Source organism: Anser brachyrhynchus, assembly GCF_964034855.1.
Source record: "Anser brachyrhynchus genome assembly, chromosome: 22".
NCBI classification, from domain to species: domain Eukaryota; kingdom Metazoa; phylum Chordata; class Aves; order Anseriformes; family Anatidae; genus Anser; species Anser brachyrhynchus.
The window spans coordinates 2,816,910-2,837,076 of record NC_137715.1 but is presented as its reverse complement, the minus strand read 5'-3'; the positions used below and the strand labels follow the sequence as shown (position 1 = coordinate 2,837,076).

The 20,167-nt window shown below is 66.3% G+C and overlaps 2 protein-coding genes across 2 annotated transcripts; both read right to left on the bottom strand.

Annotated features, from left to right (window-relative positions):
* Positions 1-508: 508 nt before the first annotated feature.
* Positions 509-2,058, bottom strand: TCAP (titin-cap). Its single transcript, XM_080564833.1, has 2 exons — positions 1,781-2,058; positions 509-1,154 (listed from the first exon to the last, which is right to left on the bottom strand). The coding sequence occupies exons 1-2, from the start codon at positions 1,927-1,929 to the stop codon at positions 899-901; spliced, it is 405 nt and encodes a 134-aa protein (XP_080420959.1). The 5' UTR covers positions 1,930-2,058; the 3' UTR covers positions 509-898.
* A 920-nt stretch (positions 2,059-2,978) lies between these two features.
* STARD3 (StAR related lipid transfer domain containing 3) lies at positions 2,979-20,167 on the bottom strand. Its single transcript, XM_080564831.1, has 15 exons — positions 20,034-20,167; positions 16,847-17,126; positions 14,217-14,294; positions 13,933-14,010; positions 13,789-13,842; positions 13,569-13,686; positions 12,338-12,436; positions 11,617-11,672; positions 10,975-11,067; positions 9,558-9,620; positions 8,424-8,519; positions 7,803-7,882; positions 7,305-7,409; positions 5,889-5,982; positions 2,979-3,969 (listed from the first exon to the last, which is right to left on the bottom strand). The coding sequence occupies exons 2-15, from the start codon at positions 17,060-17,062 to the stop codon at positions 3,865-3,867; spliced, it is 1,335 nt and encodes a 444-aa protein (XP_080420957.1). The 5' UTR covers positions 17,063-17,126; positions 20,034-20,167; the 3' UTR covers positions 2,979-3,864.

Here is a 20,167-nt window from a genome sequence, read left to right as displayed (position 1 = left end):
AGCGCGCCCAGCACCCTGGGACCGGGGACGGGATGGGAGCTGCTTGTGGGGCCGGGGGAGGAGGGGGGGTAAAGGTGCTGGAGCCCCAAGGGCAGCAGCGGGAGGGGAGGGATGGGGATGAGGACGGGAAGGGGATGGGGACAGGGAGGGGGACAGGGGCTGGCGGTGGCCCAGGGACAGCAGGATCCGGCCGGGCGGGAACAGCTAATCTGGGCGCTGGCACCGAGGTCGTCCTGGACCCTGCCAGGGGCTGGGCTGGCAAAAGGGGGGGGCAGTTATATAAGCAGGGATCTGCCCCCCCCCCCCCCGCAAGCCTCCAACCCCACGTCCTGCAGCAATGGGCCGTGCCTCAGTTTCCCCAATTCCCCCCCCCAGGGCCCCTCTCTTGGGTCCAGGGGTAAAGGGCAGATGGGGAAGGGGGGAGCTGAGCCAGGTCTGGCGGGGGGGGGCAGGTCCTGGTACTCTCCCCCCCCCCCATAAATAAAACACTGCTGCTGGAGCTGCAGGCCCAGGCTGGACACTTTATTGCAGTACAAAGGAAATCAGATTTGTACAAAACCACACAAAAACCCCCACCGCGCCCACCCCCCCCAGCCCCTCTGAAGGCTTGGGGTTGGGGGGGGGGGGGGGGCTCAGCGCTCCCCATCCTCACACCCCCTCCTTCTGCCAGGGAAACCGAGTCGCCCCCGCGCCCGGCACCGCCCCGAGCCGCGGGCGCCCCGTCCCCGCCGGCCACCCCCCACCCGCCACGGGGTGGGCGCCCACCCCCACGTCCCCCCACCCTCCTCTGCCTCCCCCGGGGGCCGCGGCGCGCGCAGGGGCTCAGGACCCCGCCGCCGCTGCCCCCCGCCCTCAGCCCGCGCCCCGAGCCCCCCACCCACGGCCGCCGCCGCCGCCTTCAGCCCCTCTGGGCCTCGTGGGAGAGGGAGCGGGACAGGGTGCGGGGGACGCCCGCCTTGGCCCCGCGGAGGTCCGGGGGGGCGAAGAGGGGCAGGGGCAGGGTGCGGGCATAGGGCAGGAGGTGCTGGGCCAGCGGCTGCCCCAGGAGCCCGAACCGCAGCACGCCCCAGGGCGAGCGCTGCTCCAGCACCCGCGTCTCCCCGCGCTGCTCCAGCGTCTCGCGGTGCCGCTCGTCCACCTCCCGCCGGCACCACCTGGGCACGAGGCGCTCGTGGGGGTGGGAGCGGGAGGGGGGGGGTTCCCTGTCCCTCCCCACCCCATGGGCAACTCTGGAGACCCCCCCCCTCTCCACCCCAGACCATCCCGCGCCCTATGGGGACCACCCAGCTTCGTGGGGAGCCCGTGGAGATCCCCAAGTCCCCCTGGGCACTTTGGTGACCCCCCCCCACCCCCCGCCCATGGCATCTCCAACTCCATGGGGACCCCTGGAGACCCCCCCTGCACCCCCAGGTCCCGCCCAACCCCATGGGGACCTCACCCCATGGGAACCCTACAACCTGCATTGCAGCACCCAGAGCCCCCCCTGTCCCACAATGACCCCCCCTCCAACAGCCTCCCCAGCCCCACAGGGACCCCGGGAGCCCCCCACGTCCCCGTGTGGACACGCAGCCTCCCCCAGCCCCATGCAGCCCCCCCCCCCCCCCCCCCCCAGAAATCCCCAAGACCCTTCCAGTCCCACGAGGACCCTTGGACACCCCCCCACCTCCCTGGATCTCCCACAGACCCTCGGAGCCCCCCCGCAGCCCTATGGGGACCCCCTCCCCCCCCATCCCTCAGGGACCCCAAGCACCCGGACCCCCAGTCCGTTGGCGCCGCTCACCCCTCCTCGGGCCGGGTGCTGAGCTCCAGGTCCAGCCACTCGGCGCTGAAGGTCTCGCGGCGCCCCACGTCCTCCTCCTTGACGCGGCAGCCCAGGCGGGCGCCCGAGAGCAGCCCCCCGCTGCGCACCACCGTGCTCGGCCCCCACATCCCCACGGCACCCCGGGGTGCAGCTGCGCGCGCCCCGGTTCCGGCTTCTGCTGCCCCACGCCTGCCAGCCCCGCTTATATGGCCCCGGGGGAGGCTATTTTGGGACGTGTCACTGGCACCGCGGGGACGGGTGGGTGCCAAGAGCCCCCCCCACCCGGGGGGGTAAGCAGGGGCGGGGGGTGGCACTGGGGACACATGCGTCACCTCGTGTGCGTCTGGCCACGCTCAGCCCCGTGCGCCCAGGGTTGCTCTGGTAGGGTCACCCCCCGTGGTGGCAGCCCCTGCCCCGGGGCTGTGTCCCTGTGGGGTGTGGGGACACGTGGGGACAGCCCCCGCCGGCACCGTGAGGCCCCCCCCGGCCCCGGCCCAGGGCACGCCTGGCCTTTCCCTGCCCGCTGCGGCGCTGGCACCGGCCCCCCGGGACCAGCAAACACGGCGGACCCAAGAGGTGGCAGCGGCTCTGTGGGGGGGCTGCGGCCCGTACCGTGGCCGTGCCACCCCGTGCCACCCCGTGCCACCCAGCCCATGGCAGTCCTTGCCCCACTGCTGCCCTCGAAGGGCCGCTGGGGTCCGATCCCCGTGCGTGTCCCCCCCATCCCCGCTGCGCTGTGCGAGCTGGCAGCGGGGTGCTGGCCACGGGGGGCCCCCCCGCCGGGCTATTTGTAGGGTGAACAGATGGGGGCTGCGGACAGATGGGTGCTCGCAGGGTGCCAGCGGGCAGAGCTCGCTGGCCGGGCCCCGGGGACATCGGGCTCCGTCCCCGACCCCTTCAGCGGAGCAGAGGGGACGCGGGGCCGCAGAAACAACGGGGGCCCGAGGGGACGCGCGGGCAGACCCTGCCTGGGGTGGCGGACGGATGCTCCGCGCCACCACCACCGGGGGACAGGGGACGGGGACCCCGCGGCCAGCAGCCGCAGGAGCCCTGGGACTGATCCTTGGAGCCTCGGGGGCCAGCTTGGGCCTGCTCCTTGCCCCCCCCTCCCCTCGCCAGGCGCTCGTCCCCGCTTTTATTCGATCGAGTTACAAAGGGCACGTGGAAGGCAGCGGGCTGCAAATAGTGCAAGGCTCTTTTATTTCGACAGCTGCCGGCCACAGGCGGCCCCCCGGCACGGGCCACGGGACCCCAGGACGGTGCCGGGGATGGGGGGGGGGGCAGGGGGCAGAGACCCCGTGGCTCAGCCCACACGTGGGGGCTGCCGTGGGCGCTCGCCCCCGTGCCGCAGCGCTGCCGGCGCGTGCCCCCGCGTGCGGGCGGCCGGGCGCTGCTTCCCGTTATAGCGGAGCGCGGCAGCGGCGCGCACAGGTAGAAGGGAGCCGCGCTCGCCCCCGCATCCCCCCCCCAGGAAGGATGAGAAATCTCTGAACTGTTCCCTGCAGAGCTGCGGGCTGGGGGTGGGGTGGGGTGGGGGGGAAAACGAGCTCAGCCAGGACCCCGGAGAGGGGGGCAGCCCCAGGGGACAGCCCCGGGGGTCCCCACGAGTCCCCCCAGTGTCCCCCCCAGGGGTGAAGCCCCCCAGGGGAAGGAGCCCACGAGCCCCGCGGGGGCTGGGCTTTGTAGTCGTGTGCGAAGGGCACAGCCTGGCACGTGGCTGTGTCGGGACAGTGACGGGGACAGACCTGTCCTCACCCCCACAGCAGCTTTCCCCTCCATCCCCCTTACCCCGGGGTACCACTTCGGGAAGCTGGGGGGTCCCAAGGAGCCCCCAGACCCGCCGTGTGGGGCGGGGGCAAGGCCGGACTCGGAGCGGGGCAGAGCCCGGCCGCACGGAGAGCGGGGCAGGGGTTTGGCACGTGCCAGGCCGAGGTTTCAGGGCTCTGCTCGGCGGGGGAAGGAGCCGAGCACCCGAGCAGCCTCACCGGGTGAGGTTCGTGTGGGGCAGCCCCCCCCCTCTCTGCCCGCGGCCCCCCCGGGCCGCAGCGGGCGCGTTGTGCTGCTCAGGGCTTGCCGGACAGCTCGCTGACCCGCTGGCGGAGGTGGAAGGCGAACTCGAACATGGTGGCCGCCAGGCTCTGGTGGATGAGGTACCGGGGCAGGCGACCCTGCGAGGAAAGGAGAGGAAACAGCACGCGAGTGAGAACAGCAGCGCGACGGGCGCAGCAGCCCCCAGGGAGGTGAAACCCCCCCCCCTACCCCCCAGGCTCCTGCCCAGGGGTTTTGCTCCCTGCCCCAGGCGCCTCCCGGCACGAGCGCCGCAGCGGGGAGCTGCTGCTTTCAAGGAGTTTTCTCCGGGGGAGGAACTGAAACGCATTTTGATGTTTCTAAAAAGCCCGGCACGACTCAACCCGAACCGCCTCGGCCCGTGCTCTATTATGCGAGATGCATAAGCAAGCAAGGCCGGGCTCTGCGGGGGCAGGCAGCAGCGGCAGGGCTGGGAGCGCCGCTGGGGCTGGCAGCGGCTCCGCGCCCCACGGGGACCAGGCAGGGACGGAGCCTCAGGGGGGGCACGGCCCCTGCCCGGGCACGGGACGGGAGCAGGAGAAGCCCCGGGGATGCGGTGCACGTGGGGGGGGTTCCTGCAGCCCCCTTCAGCAGGGCAGGGGCTGAGGCTTCTCTGAGCCCGGTGCTGTAGTCAGGGGCCGTTTCAGGCCCCGCTCGGAGGAGAAGCTCCAGCCCAGACACAAACACACACACACACGTGTGCAACCCTTGCCCTTCGCTGCGGGAAGGGGTGAGCCATGCGCTATAAATACTGCGCCGGGGCCAAAGGAAATACCAAGGCAGCACAGGCGAGGGGTCTGGGCAGCAGCAGAGCCCTTCGGGAAGATGGTGGAAGCAGCTGACGGGCCGTGTATCGGGAGCTCAGCCGGCGCGGCCTCTCTCTCGCAGCAGGCAGCGGGCGAGGGCTCCCCGGCCTGGGAAGCGCAGGGAACGTCCCCCCGTGCCCAGCCCCATCTTGCACAACCAGCGGGGCTGTTTCCCCCCCCCCCCCCCCCCGAACCAGCCCGTTACAGAGGGGAGGAAGAGGCACGGGAGCCAGTCCCGTGAAGGAAAAACACCTCCGGCCCCAGCCCCGTGCCAAGCGGCGTCGGGGGGGTAGCGGGGGCCGGGGTGCTGCCGCGCTCGGCTCGACCCCGCTCTCGCTTCCCAGGCGGGGAGCTGCCAAGGCGAGCGCTTCTGCAAATCCCTCGCAGGGCATTTCACCAGGAGCGCGGTGCCTGAGCTGCTCTGTGGGAAGGGAGGGCCGTGGGAGGGGAGGGGGCCGCAGCTTTGCAGCAGAGCGCTGATGAATGGAGCCTTTGTGCTCGCTGCTGCAGCGCCGTTTCCACGTCAACCTCGGCTCGATTCAGCGGAGGAAGAAAACAGGGCAGCTCTCCCCCCACACACCCCGATGCACCCGGCCCGGCTCCCTTCACGCTGCCTTTGTCTGGGCCACCGGCGAGGGCTCCCCCGTAAATAGCTACGGAACTGGGGCACGGCGTAGGGCCCCAAGCGCCGCTCCCCGCATGCCCCACGCGCCCCCCCGGGGGGCTGTGTTTGTGCCGAGGTTCTGGGAGCAGGGCACGCCACGGCGGGCGCTTCATCCCCTCGGCGGGTCCCGGGGAGCAGCAGGCAGCCAGACCGCAGCTGACATGCCCGACTATTTCTGGTCCCCTAAGAGGATAAAATCACCTCTTCCCCAGTCCTGCACGGAGAGGTGAAGCCCGTAGCCGAGACCTCGGCCAGGTGAGGAACGGTTTCCCGGCCCTACACCGGGGCAAATTCCGGGGGGGAAAGAGGGTGCACAACCTCTGCCTGCAAAACTCAGGTCCCCTTAGGGCACCCGTCGGCAGCGGCCCGAAGCTGCACCCGGGAGAGGCTCGCAGCAGGACAGCAGCCCCCGCGCTGCCCGGCTGGGAGCAGCAGGCAGGTCCCCAGCAGGCGTCGCGCAGCGTGCGGGGGCTCCGGAAGGTGCTGGTGTCCCTGCCGGGGGAGGGAACACGGCCACGGCACTCGCACGTCAGCGAAGACTTGGCTTTACCTTCAGGTCCGTGTTTAGAATCCAGATGAAAGTGCAGACCCTGGGGTTGCTGGGGCACTTCAGCACGATGAATCCTCCGGGCCCGTTCTCACCCCTGCAGGGAAACAACAGCAGCAGCAGCACGCAGTCAGACCGGGGGAGGCTGAGGAGCCGCTCCCTGGCACCGACCCTGGCTCCTGCCGCAGCACCCCCTGGCCTGGCAGCGAGGACGGGAGCCCCGCGGGGTGGGAGCAGATGCGCAGAGCGCCCGGGAAGGGATCCGGCTTGGCTGCAGGCTCACGAGCAAACACCACGAGGCAGGTTTCCCACAGGTGCCTTGGCAGCGGCGGTGCCAGGGCTGCTGCAGGGCTGCAGGCTGAGGAGCAGCCTCTGCCTCCGGACCGTGCCAGCGCGGCCGGCACCGCACCACGGGGAGGTTTCAGAGGCACGGCCTGGCAGAAATGGGTGCAAACAAGCAGGTCCCAGGAGAGCCGAGCACTCAGGGAGACCGTGCTCGGTCAGGACAGGCTCAGCGCAGACAGCCTCGTCACTACAGCCCCCAGATCCTTCCTCGCACCATCTGAGCGTCTCAGAGAGGAGAGCTGTGCTTACACACACAGCCCAGATACAGATTTCCCTTCCTCTGCTCAGGAACACACACTATTTTTGCTGCATACATTTGTTAAAAGATTTTTCTAGGCCCTGAAGTCCCCAGCTCTTAAATAGACTGAGGCAGCTATAACGGCTCCGAGTTAAAATGTCAATTACTTTAACCAGATTATTAGGAAAAACAAAGTCAGTGCGTGAAGTGGCACAGCTGGGCCCCAGGCACCAGCGCAGACGGTAACAAGGAGTCCTTGTTTGATGAGACCAACCCCGCCGAGATCCATCACCAGCCGCGCGAAACCTTCCCTTCGGAAGGGGAGAGGCCAGAAACCTGCTGACACCCTGGGAGCCGGTCCATCCTGACGCAGCTCGTTTCACCCCCGGGACCACCTCTCGGCGCCTGCAGCCTTTAAAGTCCGTAAGCGGCCGGCTTACGAGAAGCAAAAGGCATCCGAGAGGCCCAAGGAAAGACACGGTCAGCTGTTTACTGCCCCTCAGAAATGGCAGCTGGCCCTGTTTGGGAATTAACTGTTACATAAACAGGATGCGGATCGGGTTGGGGTTTGTGCTCTTACTGGTCGGCACCTCCGCTCCCCAGAGCGGAGGGAGCAGAGAGCTGGGAAACGCCCGAGCAGCGCTCAACAGCACGGAGAGTTTCTTTAACAAAGGAAGAAGAACAAGGGAAGCGAGGTTCAGTTCCACAAATAGATTAGTTTCCTGAAAACGGTGCCAGAAAGACAGCAGGGTTTTCATTTAAGTGGCTCTCTGCCCTAAGCTGAAGCAAGGCGCGTGTGTCAGATCGCAGCTCAAATAACAGGATCTGCCTCTCACCTGACATACTTGGAGAGCGGAGGCTTCAGGCTGTGCGTGGTCGACATCCCTGAGGAAATGTACCTGTCTCTTCTTCTCTCGATCCGACGCACGTTCACGAAATCCCTGTGCAAAGGAAGGGCAGTGACTGCTTTGAGACGTGCAGGGGGCTTCGAGGGAGCAGATCACAGGCTTGGGACTGGTGGGAAAGGCTGTGGCAAAGGTATGGCAGCATATGGACACAGCACAGCCAGCACGGTTAGCAGGGAGAGACAGGATGAGTGACTGGGACAGATCTGGGCTCTGAGACTCCTGCCAGAAACGGCTGGAGGAGACTTCAGGGGCTCCTTGCCTTTGGGAGCGGTACCCAGCCCTGCTCCGGGGATGCCAGGAGCTCCCAGCCTGCACACGACAACGGGGCTGGAGCCGGGCGCCCTCGCTGCGGTCGGAAGCTTCCCTCTGTGTTTTAGGAAGGTGTTTGGGGGGCTCAGCGCAGCACAGACAGCAGGATGAACTGACCTGGGGGAAACGACACCGCCTGCGGCCCCAGCTGCTACGTCGTACGAAACGATCGTGTTGTCTTCAACCCGCTGCAAGATCTGGAAGGAAAAAAAATAAAATAAAAAAAGGATTTCCTCAGACTGTGCCTGCAGGTGCCAACAGCTGGGCGATGCGGCCCCTCCTCACAACAGCACCACGACTCAAAGCCAGCGCCTTTAGCAGCTGATGGCAGGCTCGGGGCTGGGGCCGAGCTCGTTGGCGGCGCACGCAGAGGTTCCTCTGCTGGCCCGGGGCCGCCCCTCTGCCCCTCCAGGGGGGCGCAGGCGTTGCCTTCGGATCCCCGCCACACCGGCGGCGATCGCCCCAACCGCACCGAGCAGAAGCCGGCTTGGCTCGGCCGCTGGCCCAGCTCCCTGCCCACCTCGTGGGCTTTTGGACGGGCACCGCCACGCAGCTGGCTGCCGCAGAGCATTCGGATCGTACGGATGAGCGGCGGAGATTTAACGCCTCAGTGACTCTGATCCAGCTAAGCTCCAGTAGGGCCCGGGCACCGCTGACAGCCGGTGCGGGGCCGGGAAGCTCCAGCTCTCCGCTCCAAGGAGCTCCTGTGATTAAGCCATCTTTGTCCGGCACGCTCACCTGGCAAGCTGCCACCGTTCTGTTCCACAGGATCATCTTCTCGGGCTGGAGAATAACCTCCTGGTAAACTGTTTCAGCAGAGCACTGCAGGAAAGCCTGAGGACAGAGCCAGAGCAGTTAGCCAGTCCCCCGCTACACCTCGGTAAGACGATTTCTAAGGAACGCAGGGCAGATCACAAAGAACGACGGGGATAAACCAGGAGGGCAGCGCGGCGAGGCTGCAGAGCTGAGGCTGTAACCCCGCTGCCGCAGTGCTCCCGTTCCCAGGGGCCTGGAGGGCACACGAGGAGTCAGAGGAAGGATCAGACCCCGGGGAAAAGCAGTCACTGAGCTGCTGCCTGCTGGGGTCTGCGCTGGGTGGGAGGGCAAATATCTGTCTGTACCACAGACGGGCCTCGGGGCTGACCCGGGCTGGCTCCTCCACCCTCACCCTGCCTCATCAGCGATTTTGTGGAGCAATTGCACGCGCAGCAGAGTCACTGAGAAGCTGCTCCGAGCTCTAGCACGGACAACAGTCATTTCCCCACGTCCCCGTGGGACGGGGGATCTTCAGAGGCACACGGTTAACGCAGCGGAGTGGGCCCGTGCAGCTTTTCCTCGTGAACACAGAGCCGCTCCGCCGGCAGCTCCTGCCAGCAAGGCAACATATGCACTGGAACAAAGAAAAGCCACCGCAGCACCGATGCTTCATTAAAGCGTGGTTTACAGCCAAGGCACTCCAGCGAGAGGGCACGGAGCACGGCACTTCCGCGCGGCTCTGCTCAATGCCAGGCAGCAGCAGACGCACGCTCAGCCCTGGTCTTGCTGGCAATTAGTTGCAATTAGCCTCCTTGGTCAGATTAGTCCTAGATGCTGGGGTTGGAAGCGAGTCTTGCAGTCACCTGCTCCCACTTCTACCAGCAGAGACTGGGGCCCAGCAGATTTGCCGGGGAGTTTGTCCGCCAGCCAAGGGGTTTTCCTGGAGAGATTCCCTAGAGCGCGCAGCGCAGTTCATCTGTCTCAAAGAGCGCTCTGCAGCCTGACCTGTCCTGCCAGGGCCAGGAGGGAGCGTGAAAGCCGAGCCGCGATGCCAAGCAGAGCAGGCTCTTTGCCTGTGCCACACGGGCTGAGGAAGCGATACGGGAAGGTCCTTACCTTTAAAATAAAGGTCTTGCCGTGGAAAGGTATTTCAAATGTGTAAACAACGTCACCAAAGTCCTGCGCAAGAAATAAGGAAGTTACATTCATGCTGGCAAAATAAAATTAACCGCTTCTACCTGGGCTAAAGCCTGCTGGTCTACGAGCACTGTGCTACGGGGGCAGGATGCGGCCCGCTCCCGTGCCACGCAGGACCACCCCCGGCCCCGAACCGTGCCCGCTCCCCCAGGCCAGGCCAGGCCGCCAGCCCCACGGCAGGAAGGACACCCAGCACATTTCAGATGCCCATGCACAAATTTCCATAAACAAAACAACATCCAGAGAGGCAGCAGTGATGAGACAGGAAAAGAATCCAGCCCGTGCCAGGCTGCAAACTCCGTTTCAAGGTCAAATTCTCTTTGTAGCAAGCTACCAGCACCAGTGCAAGAGAAAGGGCTTGGTTTGCCAGCACTGCTGTTGTTACCTACATCTGAGAAGAGACTCCCTGGAGGGGTTAGGGATGGACAGATGATAACCTTTCATCATTAGCCTCGTGTTAAACTCTGATTAGTCTATTTAAATCCATCCCCCTTTGGATAAAGAAAACAATCTGCCCAGCTAGTTTGGCACCAAACAATGGATCACTTGACAGGGGAATTTTAAACACCAGATGAGACTGCAGTTTGCAGGACTCTCACCCCAGCCATGTCAGGAGCCCACAAGCAGAAAGCAAGGCTGGTTTTAGGGGGCAGAGACAGGGCGCCTTCCACTCCACGCTTTGGGCAGAGCAAGGAGCTCTAGACACCCCAGCAAACCCCGCTGTAGCTCAGGGAATAAACCCGTGAGGTGGGGAAACGGGCAGGGCTCCCTGGTTCACCCTCTGCCTCCCACAAGGTCCCTGTCCTGGGGACGGGGACAGGCACAGGGCCTCGGGGTGGGCCAGCAGGAGCAGCCTGTGCCCCACGCGCTCCTGCTCCCCCTTGGCTCACAGCAACCCCAGCTCCGCCGGAGCCTCCCCAGACCCCAGCACGCTCCTAAAAACACCCTGCTCTGCAGCACGAGTGAAAGCAGCAGGGCCAGGACCCTGGGTGCTGCACGTGGCCGGCACGGCACGGCACGGCTCTGCTCCTCCCCGCCGCAGCTCTGCGCCCCCCCCAGCCTACCAAAGGTGAGTTGTCCGCCCCTGCCCGCCCGCTGTCGAGAGGGAGGAGTGATGGGCTCTCTCCTGTCAAACGGGAAGGCAATTAAACGTCTAATTAAATAAGAGGGGATTTTACATTTAACTGAACTGGAATAGATTCCTAATTCAATCAGGTAATTGTAACGCTTGTTAATTTTTCATGTCGCAAGGAGGTTTCAAAAGCCTCGTTTGTCCTCCAGTTTTTGCTAAGCCATCCGTGCTTGCTGCCGGGCAGCGGGGCGGGGGGACACTTGCATTGTTTTTCTCGAACTTCCAGTTCTCCTCCTGTGCCAGGATTTGGTCCACAACTTCCATCGCCTCTTTGCCTTGCCGGACGTATTCTTTCTCCTAGGAGAGAAGGGAATATTTCACTCGTGGGGCTTGCAGGGAGCCCAAAGCGTGCGTGCGAGGCTTGCTACCCACCTCCCAGGGCTAGCAGAGGGAAGCGGGCAACCTCCCACCACCACACCGCGGAAATCTCTTCATTCAGGTCACAGAGGCCTCGTTTTGGAGCTCGAAGTCACGCTCCCCGCCCTGGCTGGCATCCACACGCCAGCTGCGCCTACCAGCGAGCCTCCTGCCTCGGCGCAAGGGCTTCCAGCAGGCCGAGGGCTGTGAGGAGCGCAGAGCTTCCTCCCGCGGGAGCGCTGGGGCTGGAGCTCAGCAGCAGCAGCACCACTTGGAAGGCGGCACCCAGAGGCCTGCGCCCAGGCAGACCTCGGGGAGGTGCGGGACCGCCCTGCTAGCTAGGGGAGGACGGCCGAGGCGATGCCCTCGTGGTGTGTGACCACGTAACCAGGGGGGAGAGGGAGAGGCAGAGCCAGAATCACACCCCCAGAGCAAAGGCTGCGAAACGAGGGACAGGAAGGAGGGGCAGGAGCGTCCACCCCTAGTTACCTGCGCTGTCAACGCCTTCCTCCCCAAACCTTCCTCGTCCGACTCGTTGTCCGACCCTAGGGGGAAGCGCACAATTAACACACGCATAACGAAGATCCCACGTGAACAATCTCCCCCTGACCTTCCCGCGGAGCAGACAGCGTCCGATCCCTGCTGTCAGCGGGTGCGACGCCAGCACGGCCCGGGTCCTGCCTCCCCCAAAACGCGGCCGGCTGCCAGGGGCGGCTCTGCTCCCTGGCTGGGTGTCAGAGGCACTGGGACAACTGCTCCGGCTGACGTCCTGCCGAGCTGGGGAGGTCTCGGAGCAGCATGAGGCGGTGTCAGGGCAGTGGCGGTGTCACAGGGCAGTGGCGGTGGCACAGGGCAGTGTCACACTGTCATCTCTGCCCCTCACCTGCTGGTGGCGATTTGCCCCCATGCCCTCATCCCGAGGGCGAGGTTTTCCGAGCACAGCTCGTAAGCATTAAATCCCAAGACCCACAAAACCCTCCGGCTTCCCACGGAGCCGAAGCCAGGCGCACGGGGCTGAGCGCCACCCCGCGCCGCCGACGGCACCGAGACAGCAGGGCCGTGGCTGCACTGCCCGGGCACGGGGCAAGGAGAAGCGGCCGGATTTGCAGCGTCAGCTCCCGGAGGCGCTGCCACGGGCCGGGCGAACGAGGCAGAGCTCGGCGAGAGGCGCAAGGAGCCCCCGAGGGACGCGGCGGGGAGCACGCCTTACCTGCGAAGGACTCCGGCGGGGAGTAGAACTGCCCGTCCGAAAGGGCTCCGGGGTAGAGCAGGGGCCCGCGGGCGGCCGCGGCCTGGGCTGCCAGGTACCCTGGGGACCAGAGCGGGTCTCACACACCGTGCCCCGTGCTTCAGCCCCAAGGGGGCTGGGGGCCCTGTCCGTCCCCCCCCCCCCCGCCACCAGCCCAGCCCTCCCCAGACGGCCTCCCGGCCACTTTCTGCCAGACACAGCTGCTCGGCTCGCGCTGCCACCAGCCAGCCCACGAGCCTTTCAGCTCCTATTGCCTCATCTTTTGTTGGAGACATTTTATCCGCACGGAGATCAATGGGCTCTTTTGCCTGTCAAATCCAAAGGCGATTAAGCATCTAATTAAATAAGAGCTTCCCCTGGAAGCAATTTGGAACCCGAGCCTAATCCAATAGAGGCATTAAACACTTGATCATTTTTCATCTTAAAGCCTCCTTGCAAGACCCAAAACATCCTCTGGTGTTTTCCAGTCGCTCGGTGCATTTCTGACCCAGTCTCGCTCGACAAATACTTCTCAGTTTACGTGCCGCTTCCCCGTCCTCTTACGTCAGAGAAGCCTGGGGGAAGGACGAGCTCCTTTTGCTGTAATAGGGCAGCCGCACCACCCCAAACCCAGCACCCGCTCCCTAGAAGGGCCCTTGGAAGTGACAGGTGCCCCGCCGTGCGCGGGAATTCGTGCAGCATTAGGTCAGAAAAACTCGGTCTCAGTTTAGTCTGACCTCAGTGGCTAGAGGCTGTCAAATTTCACACACCGTAACCCACGCTGCACCCCTGTAATGTATCTTCGAGTGAAGCATTCCTCTCCGAAGGTCTCCAGCCCAGATCTGAAGACAGATACCAGGAGCTGGAGAGTCCCACGGTCCGCCTGGCGTTTGTCCCACTGTTTCAAAACATTTTCACTGATGCGGAGGTGAGCTCTGTTTCCAATACGTCTGGCTTCGGTATCCAGACATTGGGGAATTTGGCATGTTTTTCTCCTCTCAATTAAAAGATGCTTTTTATAATCTGGTATTTTCTTCCCCTGAAGGGACTTGTATACCACCACAGAACTGAGTCAGGCACTTACCGTCACAGCCAGCCTGGAGATCACTTCTCCATAAATGTCGTATCTGTCAAGGTGCTGCCAAAGCAGCAGAAACCCCAGGCCTGGTAGCCTGATCTGCCAGCTCCTACCAGAGAAGAGCAAAATACTTACATCGTTCCTCTTCTGCTTCCTGAGTTAGGACTTTGAAATCCAGGAACCAGGTCTCTAGCCAAGCAATGACGAACGAGACGATAGGAAGCAGATAGCCGAACGCCCCTTTGGTCAGAAGCTGAGTGGAAGAAAGCAAAAGCCACAGGGAGTTCACACAAAATGGCAAACGGCAGCACCAGGCAATCACAAAGCAATCCCCCGTGAGCCCAAGGAAACCAACCTCGGAGAGGATGACCTTCACAATCAGGAAGGCACTGGAGACCAACGTGGTGACCTGGAAAATAAAATCACGCACCTCAGATCCCTGCGAACCCTCGGCAGAGAGCGCAGCCTGAAAACAGGAAAGCAGGAACTGCCTCCTTACCGCTATGACCCACCAGTGGCGCAGCCTTACGATCGCGTAGGCCAGTAGCAGCACGAAAAATCGGAAGAAAGCCAAGACCTTGGGAGACAAAAAGCCATCAAGGCGAGTCAGCGTCCTCGTCCCCGTGCCAGGCACTGGGAGGATGCAGCCCCCCCGAGGACCTCGCCACCCAGATGGGGCCAGAGGCGCAACAGGACGGGCTGGGACGCTGCGACCTCCCCGCTCTGCAGCCCCCAGCCCCAGCCCACGGCCCCCCCGCCCCGAGCTGTCGCTGGGATACTCACAAATATGTCGAAGAAAGAGGTCTTAAAATTGTACTCGATGATTTCACTCTCCAAGTTCTTCTCGATGCCATCCTTGGTCTGGAGAGGAGACGGGAAAGGAGAAAGCTATCGAGTGCACTGATAAGGAAATAACGATAGGAGGAAGGCGGCCGAGCGGTGCCCGGAGGTTGGCGCCGGGTCGGGTTATGCGGCAGGCACGCAAACGCGCCACGCAGGCACGGGGCCACGGGGGGATGCAGCAGCCCGTTTCTCCCCCTGCTTCACGCCGAGGGGAGCCAGGGCTGGAGCAGCTCACGGCGACATGCAACACTTCGGGGGGGGGAGCTTTCTACAAAGGAAAAGCTGCCCGCTGGCTCCGTGGCTCCGGCTGTTTGGGAGGAAGCCCCGAGCAAGCGGACAGCTCCAGGAAGCGCTCGGCACCGGGCAGAGCTGCTCCCACAGCCGGACGCCCGAAGCATCCCTCCTGTGAGGTCGCTCGGCAGCGGGGTGGAATTTAAGCTGCGATCGTCCTCTTTGTGCGAAACCCCTCGGCGTTCCTCCAGGCCAGCCCGTGGGCCGGGGGGGAAAGCGGGAGGAGAGGGCCACGGACGCGCAGAAACGCGAGGAAATCCGAAAGAGGCAAAGCCACGGCCTCTGCTGTCGTACCCAGGCGTGGAAAAAGCTCACAGAAGAGCTCTCTTGCCTCACCCCGAGACAATCTGGGGCTCGACAGCCTCTCGGTGCTTCTGACACCATAAATCCTGCTCTCAGGAGCTCGGGCTGGCTGTTTACGAGGAAGCGGATGGCTCAGGTAACTGGAACAAATGCTTCACCTTTAGGCTATTGGTTTGAACGCGGCCCAGCTGGCCGGGACGCCGGCACACGCTGACAGCTGTTTGATGATCTGTGAGGAACAAGGCGGCGGATCTCAGGCCAGTCCTTGGCAGCCTGGTGCCCTGGCACCCTCTCGTCAGACAGTCCAAGGACAGACGAGGCAGCCGGCGGGAAGTGGTCCCTCTAGGTCAGGCCGGTGCTTAATATTCGGGGGGGTGTGGGGGGGGCAGCGGTTCTGCACGGCTGCTTCAGCTGACGGGGGGCTACGGGGCTCGCGCCAGGCAGCTTCGCCGAGGCGCTGCCGAGAGCCCCTTCCCAACGCCGCCGCTCCGACAGGAGGCAAATAAAGGGCACGGCGAAGGCCTTGGGTCGCGATTTCTGGGAGGTGTTGTGGATTAAACGCCCGCCACCGCCCTGAGCGAGCCAGAAGAATTGCTGGAGGCACCTCTTTGTCTCTGCGAGCGGCGGGCGCGCAGAACCACCGCTCGCAGGAGGCAGACATTTAACGAGGGCCAATTCGCTCGGCTTATCTCGCAGCGAGGGAAACCATTTGATAAAAAAAGCATTAGTCACGATACAAACTCATCGCTCTCCATAACCAGGCAAATAAGCCATCCTAATAGCCTTAAATATGCAGCACCTCGGCTCAGGGCCCGAATATCACCGCTTAGTCACTCGTTAATGGCTACCTGCGAGACCTACGCTCAGCATCACCCTGACGACCGCACTGCCACAGCTTTTGCCCAGGGCTGGAGGTTTTGATTTGCGGGCAAGCACCGCTCCGGAGAGCCCTGAGGACGGCAGCAGGAGGCTGGGGGTCCAGGCCGGCTGCTGGGCACCGTCAGCATCGCAGGAATGCCGGCCCCGAGCTGCTGTCAGGGGGGGTCCCTGCAGGGCGCTCAGCACCGCGGCCGCGGGGGGGCGAGGGAGCCGCCAGCCGAAGCCATCTGTTAGGTGCGGACACGGCGGGAGATAAGCGGGAGAGAGATAAGGGTCGCCGAGCGAGCGCAGGACCCAGCGCTGATAAAGGAAGGCCAGGCACCGGGCGGGCTGCCTGCGGGAGGGAGCGGCGGGCTCTATCTCTCCATCTCGCCCTCTCTGCTGCGGTCGCCCCGCGGCAGGGCAGGACACGCAGCGCCTGCAACCCGAAACCCGGCGCCCGCGCGGCCCCGACCGGTCAGGGCCGGCTAGGAGAGAAAAAACACACGGCCCAGGGAGCGACTTTGACCCGCCGGGGCTGAAGTAAATAAGCTGGGTCTTCCTCGTTGGTCGGCGACGCGGCGAGGCGACACGGCACCTCGCGCCGGCCGCTCCGGGGAGGACGAGGCCCCGGCGGCGCCTTTGAGGCAGAAGGGCAGCACCTCCGGCGTTGGGAGGCTGAGATTAGCGGCAGGGACCAAAGCTCAAAGCCCTTTTTGTCCGTGCCCAGCAGCTGGAAGGGGGGGGGAGGAAGGTCTGCACCCCCCCCTCCCCTCGCCACCCCCGCAGGGCAGGGCAGGCGGCGGAGCCGGCAGCTGCTTGGCAAAACGCCGCGGGCGAGGGGAGCGGGGGAGAAATTCGGCCAACCCCGCCGCCGCTGTGGGCCCCGGATCTCGTTACGGGGCAGCGCCCAGCCCGACACACGCGGTGTTAACGACCCCGGGCAGCCACAACAGAGCCTGGGCGCAGGAAACGGAGCCGGGCGCCGGGAAGAGCAAACAAAGACTTGGCCCCGGGGACCTGCGAGAGGGAGCAACGAACGCAGGAGGAACTGGCTTCACAAAAGCGCTCAGGCTCAGGAGAGGAAAGGCCCCGGGCGTTCGCTTTGCCCGACTTACGTTCAGTTCGATGATCCACAGCAAGGAGATGAAGAGCAGGTCGAAGGTGACGAAGAGGCAGAAGGTCCTCCTCACGTCCGAGATGGCTTTCCTCTTCCCCGGGGAGAAGTAGCAGTAGGGGGAGAGGCCCTGGCTGTGGGACAGCGAGGTGCTGATGGACGCGATGGCGGGGAGGCTCCGTTCCAGGTCGTGCTGCAGCTCCCTCGGCTTGCTCATCCTCGGCCCAAGCAGCTCGGGGGTCCTACGTCAGCCGGGGCCGCATCTGCGAGGCCGGCGTCACCTGCGGGGGGGCACGGGAGGGGGACCCACGGGGTCAGGGGGAGCAGCAGCGAGTCCTCGCGCCCGGAGCACAGGGAGGAAGCGGGCGCCCGATGCCCCCCACTCCGGGCGCACGTTCCCAGCACGCCAGGGGCCGCCTCTTTCCCCTCGCTGCCGGGCGAAAGGAACCCAGCTGCCTTCTAGGTTGCCCCCGAGCCTCCCTCGCAGGGCAGAGCTCGCCCAGGGCTCGCGCCCCGCACCAGCAGGGCCCCGTCCCTCCTGTGGGGTTGGGGGGGAGAAGGATCACCCCCCAACGCTCCCACCCTGCAGCACCCCCCCCCCATGCAGGACACGCTGCAGGCACGGGGAGAGCCAAGCCGGCAGCTCCAGCGCGTGGCTGGAGCCGAGCAGAGGATGGCAAACGCCACGGGGTGGCCACGGGGCCGCCGTTTGCCCCGGTGCTGGCGGTGCCAGGCACGCGACGGCCCCGTGTGCGGCTCGGGGGCGAGCGAGGCGTCGAGGCCACCGTGCTAAAACGTCTCCCTTCTGTCAGCAGCGCATGAGGAGGCCGCTCTTGCGGGGCGGCCGAGCGGGGCGGGAGGTGCCAGGGCTGGGCATGGCGGGGGCTGCCCCGAGCCACAAACGGCCCCCGGGGAACGCCCGTGCTCTCGGGGCGCTTTGCCTCGGAGCAGCAGGGGTGGGTGCGCGAGGGGGAGCTGCCCTGCTCCCTCCGGGACCTGAGCGAGGCGAGGTCCGGCTGCAGCGCGTCTCGCTCGGAGCCAGGAGGCCGCGGCCGGGGAAAAAAAGCCCCAGGACTGTGCCCAAACCTGCAGGAAACGGGGGCACGCCGCGGGGCTGCCACGTCCTGCCGGGGGGGAAAGGCCGCGGGGCAGCCCCACGGAAACCGCAACGCCGGGGCCCTCGGGGAGCGGCGGGGCCGGGAGGAGCGGGGCCGGGAGGAGCGGGGCCGCGCCGCCAGGGCCCCGCAGAGGAGCCGAGGCCGTGTCAGCGGGGAGCCGAGGCCGTGTCACTTCGGATAAGCCGCCGCGAGCCCGTCTCAAAGCGAGAGGCGCTCGGGACATCTGTGGGCGCTGAATAATGCATCGCCTCGCGGGCGCCTGCCGCCTTCTCCACCGCGCTCCCCGCTCCGACAGCGCTTTGCACTTAGGCAGCGCCCCCCCCAAACCCCCCCCCCGTCACTTCAGAGCTCTTTAGGATCACCCCGAGAGACGCCCGGCCCCGATCCCCAAAGCCATCGGAACGCCAACCGCTTCGAGGCCCCGACTGTTCGAAGGGGTGAGGGCTGAAGGCACGCTTCGGAAGCTCGCCTGTCCCGAAGCTCCCGGGGGGGCGTCGCTGCGGAGGCTTTGCCCCCCACCCCCCCCGGGGGAAAGCCGGCGGGACGCAGAGGCCTCTCGCAGGAACGTTTCCAGCCCAGACCGGGGCCGATCCGTCCAGGAGCTCAGCACAAGAGGCAGCGGCACCGGGGGCTGGCTCCACGCGCCCCTCGCGGGGTGCCAGGGGAATTATCGAGCTCCCCGTGCCCCAAGTTGTGCTCCCGGCCCCCCCCCCGGCCCCAGCCCCGAGCCCCTTGTTAGCGCGCCCCTCGTTAGCGTGCCGATGCCACGGCTCCCATCTGCGGCCTCCCCCCCTCGTGACACCGCTTCCCCTTCCCTACTCGCGCCCTCCCCAGCCGGCACGACGGCCCTGCAGCCCCGCAGCTGGTGCCCCTGCTCCTCGGGGAGCTCCGCACCCGATGCCGCGGCCGGTGCCTGACCGGGGGGGGGGGGCAACGCGCAGCCGAGCATCCCGGGGGCAGGGACCTCTTTAAACCGAGCACCTCTCCCCCCTCGGTTCTGCCCCGGGGCAGGGCAGAGTGGCCCCGAGCCCCCCCCAGATCCCTGCTCCTCTTCCTCTTCCTCCTTCTCCTCCCGGGGTGGGGGGGGGGGGCTCTGCAGCACCCGGTGCGGCCTGGCCGTGAGCGGAGCCCCCAGGGGTGCTGCCAAGAACTCGGCCGTGGGACAAACGCGTTGCGAGCGCCCCTCAAAGCACCCAGGGACCCATCTCAAAGCGCCCAGGGACCACCCCCCCCACCCCTCCCCCCCCAGGAGCCCCAGCTCCCCTCAGCTGCTGCCCGGGGAGGGGCTGAGCCAGCCCCGGGGCCTCATTCTGCCCCCGCCGGAGGCACGGGCTCAACATCTGGGAGGGCTCCGGCCCCCGGGGAGCTGCTCGAGACCCCCGCAATGGCTCGAGCCCCCCCCCAGTGGCTTGAGACCCCCGCCGTGAGCACGCACGGGGCACCGAGGGGCGGCGGCGGCACCGGCACCACCACGAGCCCCGCCGTCCCCCGGGACCACCGGGGGGGTCACGGCACAGCAGCAGCAAGGAGCACGGGGGGGGGAAAAATCTGTCCTGGGGGGCTGGAAACGGCCCCCCGGGGGGGGGCCACCGGGCGTTGGGGGCACGGGGCCTGCCCGGTTCCCGTCCTCCTGCCGGTTGCCGGGGCACCGGGGCTGGTACCGGCGGCACGGGAGGGGGGGAGAAGGAGGAGGGGGAGGGGGACACGGGGGGACGCCGCAGCCCCACGGGGCCGGTCCCGTGCCCGCAGCCCCGGGGTGCCGGTGTTGGCGGGGGGGCGGGGGGGGGGTTAACGAATGGAGCCGGGGGGAGCCCCAGGCCCGGGGCCGGTACCGAGGGGTGGTACCGGGGGGTGGGTGAGGCCCGGCCCCAGGCGGCCCCGTTCCCACCGGGGTGGGCCCGAGCGCGGGGACACGGCCCCCACCGGCGGCCTCCGCGGGGGAGGGCCCGGTACCGGCCCCGGTGGTGGCTCCGCTCCGCTCCGGCCCCGTTCCCCTCCCGTTCCCGGCCCCGCTCCGGTCCCGGTCCCTTCCCGGTCCCTTCCCGTCCCGGTCCCGGTCCCTGCCCGTACCTGCAGCCGCCCGCGGCCAGGCCCCGCCGGAAGCAGACCCCAGCGCGAGCCGCTTCCGGCCCCGCCGCCACCTCTGACCCCGGAAGCGAACGCGCGGCCGTGCCGGGGGGGGGCGGGGGCTCTGAACGGAGCCG

Coding starts and splice junctions, on each gene's coding strand:
- TCAP (XM_080564833.1), bottom strand. CDS start 1,929: ATGTGGGGGCCGAGCACGGTGGTGCGCAGCGGGGGGCTGCTCTCGGGC. Junction 1,155..1,780: donor AGCACCCGGCCCGAGGAGGG/GTGAGCGGCGCC, acceptor CCTCGTGCCCAG/GTGGTGCCGGCGGGAGGTGG.
- STARD3 (XM_080564831.1), bottom strand. CDS start 17,062: ATGAGCAAGCCGAGGGAGCTGCAGCACGACCTGGAACGGAGCCTCCCC. Junction 14,011..14,216: donor CCTCTTTCTTCGACATATTT/GTGAGTATCCCA, acceptor TTGTCTCCCAAG/GTCTTGGCTTTCTTCCGATT. Junction 3,970..5,888: donor TTCTAAACACGGACCTGAAG/GTAAAGCCAAGT, acceptor CTTTCCTCGCAG/GGTCGCCTGCCCCGGTACCT.